The following is a 2193-nucleotide window of genomic DNA, read 5'->3' on the forward strand; positions in this document are numbered from 1 at the left end:
CAGGGGGGGCTCTGACTTGGGCTCTCGGGTCACTCTCTCCCCTTCAGGGGGGGCTCTGACTTGGGCTCTCGGGTCACTCTCTCCCCTTCAGAGGGGGCTCTGACTTGGGCTCACGGGTCACTCTCTCCCCTTCAGAGGGGGTTCCGACTTGGGCTCACGGGTCACTCTCTCTCCTCTTGCAGTGCTGCGCGGTGGCTTTCATTGAGAAGCTGGATGCTCAGTCTTTGAATTTAAGTCAGGAGGACTTTGATCGCTACATGTCGGGCCAGACGTCTCCCAAGAAGCAGGAGCCTGAGCCCTGGGCCGCCGACGCCTGCCTCGGGGTAAAGCAGACGTATCAGAACTTGGATCTCCTCTCTCAGCTGAATGAGCGACAAGAACGGCTCCTGAGCCAGGCCAAGAAGCTTGAGAAAGACCTCATCGACTGGACTGAGGGGATTGCGAGGGAGGTCCGAGATATTGTGGAGAAGTATCCCCTTGACATGAAGCCCCCCAGCCAGCCGGTGGCAGCCATCGACTCGGAGAACGTGGAGAGCGACAAGCTGCCCCCCCCCCCTGCAGCCTCAGGTCTACGCGGGGTGATGGCCGCACACCTGGGCAGCGCAGGCTGTGCCTCGCCTCCCACTGACGGCAGGCCAGCAGAGAGGGAAAGACGAGGAAGTACACTTGGGCAGGCAGGGCTAATGTTTGAGAAATATTATTTATTTTAGTTATTAAAGTAGGTTCTTATGAGGCTTTCGTGTATTTTTTTTTAACTGAACCTGCCTTTTCTACACAAAGCCGTTGTCATTTTTAAGAAACACTAGCACCATTAACAGATTTCTCTTCCTGCTTCCTCCCAGGCATGCTCTATGATTTAGTTTTGGTTAAATCATTACTTTAAAGGTAAGAGGATTAGGGCAAGGTCATGTATGTTTGAGAGGGAACCCAATGGTACTACTGTCCCCATGTTTGAGATTATTTTGTAATTACAAAGACAGAAAATATATTGATGAGTAAATATGTAGAATTGTAAATATGTAAAGAAAATTGGTACTTCTGCTGTGCATGGCAGCGTGTGAGTTGATGATGTATGACTGCCTGCCTTTTTAGCACCCACCATGCACTTTTGGGTCAGCCCTCTTCAGTGAGCCTGGCAGAATTGAGATGTTCAGGCGTCCGAGACTGGTCCGTTTTTGTAGCACGCTGTGTGTGCTGCCTTTGTAATTCTGTCAGCCACAAGGTCCGGACTCGGACTCGGACCTTATCAAGGAATGGACTGTCTTCACTTCACATCATTGCACTGTTAGTCATATAGCCCATCGGAAACTTGGAACCTCGCTGTTGCCCTAACCATGTACACTCACCCATCTCTGTGTGAACATCCTTTGCTCAGGGCAGCTGGCCCAGGGCTTGGGTTGCAGTGATAAGGAACAGTGGTGAATGGTGTGGGGATGGCGATGGCAGGAGGGGGCAGTAATGTGGATCGGTAGGTATTAAGGGCACCCCTGGTCCAGGGCAAAAGTGGGAGTGATGTAGGCCTGCACAGAACACTTCCATTGGCACAGTTACTTAGCCATTCTTGTCATTTGGGCCTGGCGTTGTTCTTATGGACTGACCCAGACAGCCGTCTGCACTCCCTGCTCTATGAATGAGAAAGCAAAGCCCTCACCCTCTGTGTCATCAACTGGCATTAGCCACCAAATGGTACATTGCAGGCACTGTGTGTCTTAACCTGGCAGTTTGCTGTTTTGTGAAACTGTGAGCCTCCCCAGGATGGAGGCCTGTATTCCAGTGGAAGCTTTTCTGTCTTCTTTTCAGTCCTTCTCCAAGGTAAGTCTCAGCAGGACTTATCTGTGTACCTGTAACATCCACCACGCTCCCCCAAGGCAGCCCTCTGGAGCAGTGATGGTGTCCCGCCGTCAGTAAGAAGGGCTCTCCAACGAGCGCGGCTCCCAGCTGTGCCCTGCACTGACTTCGGGCCCCTCCTGGGATCTGTCGGGTTCCCCCTCTCGCTTTATTTACTCGTAGAAGCTGCCACCAGTGCACAGCTTGTCCCAGTGAGGACCAGTCCCCGGAAGTGCTTCACTAATCGAAGCAGTTAGCTCATTGGCTGGGCAGCTGCTGCTGCTGCCACCGCTCCTAGCAAATCTGTGACCCAGATAACTCTTTTGAAGGCAGCTTCTCTTCCTTTGGGGTGTTCATTTCCTCGCG

At 52.4% G+C, this 2193-nt stretch overlaps 1 protein-coding gene across 1 annotated transcript in view; it reads left to right on the forward strand.

Annotated features, from left to right (window-relative positions):
• The window catches only part of RABGEF1 (RAB guanine nucleotide exchange factor 1), a 41991-nt gene extending 41257 nt beyond the window's left edge, over nt 1-734 (forward strand). Inside the window, 2 exon segments of the mRNA XM_069089572.1 lie at nt 183-545; nt 547-734. Of these exon segments, the coding sequence (XP_068945673.1) occupies nt 183-545; nt 547-582 (399 nt within the window). The 3' untranslated portion in view covers nt 583-734.
• The last annotated feature ends 1459 nt before the right edge of the window (nt 735-2193 follow it).

This window comes from Petaurus breviceps, unplaced genomic scaffold, assembly GCF_028583685.1.
Source record: "Petaurus breviceps papuanus isolate PSGF00001 unplaced genomic scaffold, PetGlider_PUasm1.0 186, whole genome shotgun sequence".
NCBI classification, from domain to species: domain Eukaryota; kingdom Metazoa; phylum Chordata; class Mammalia; order Diprotodontia; family Petauridae; genus Petaurus; species Petaurus breviceps.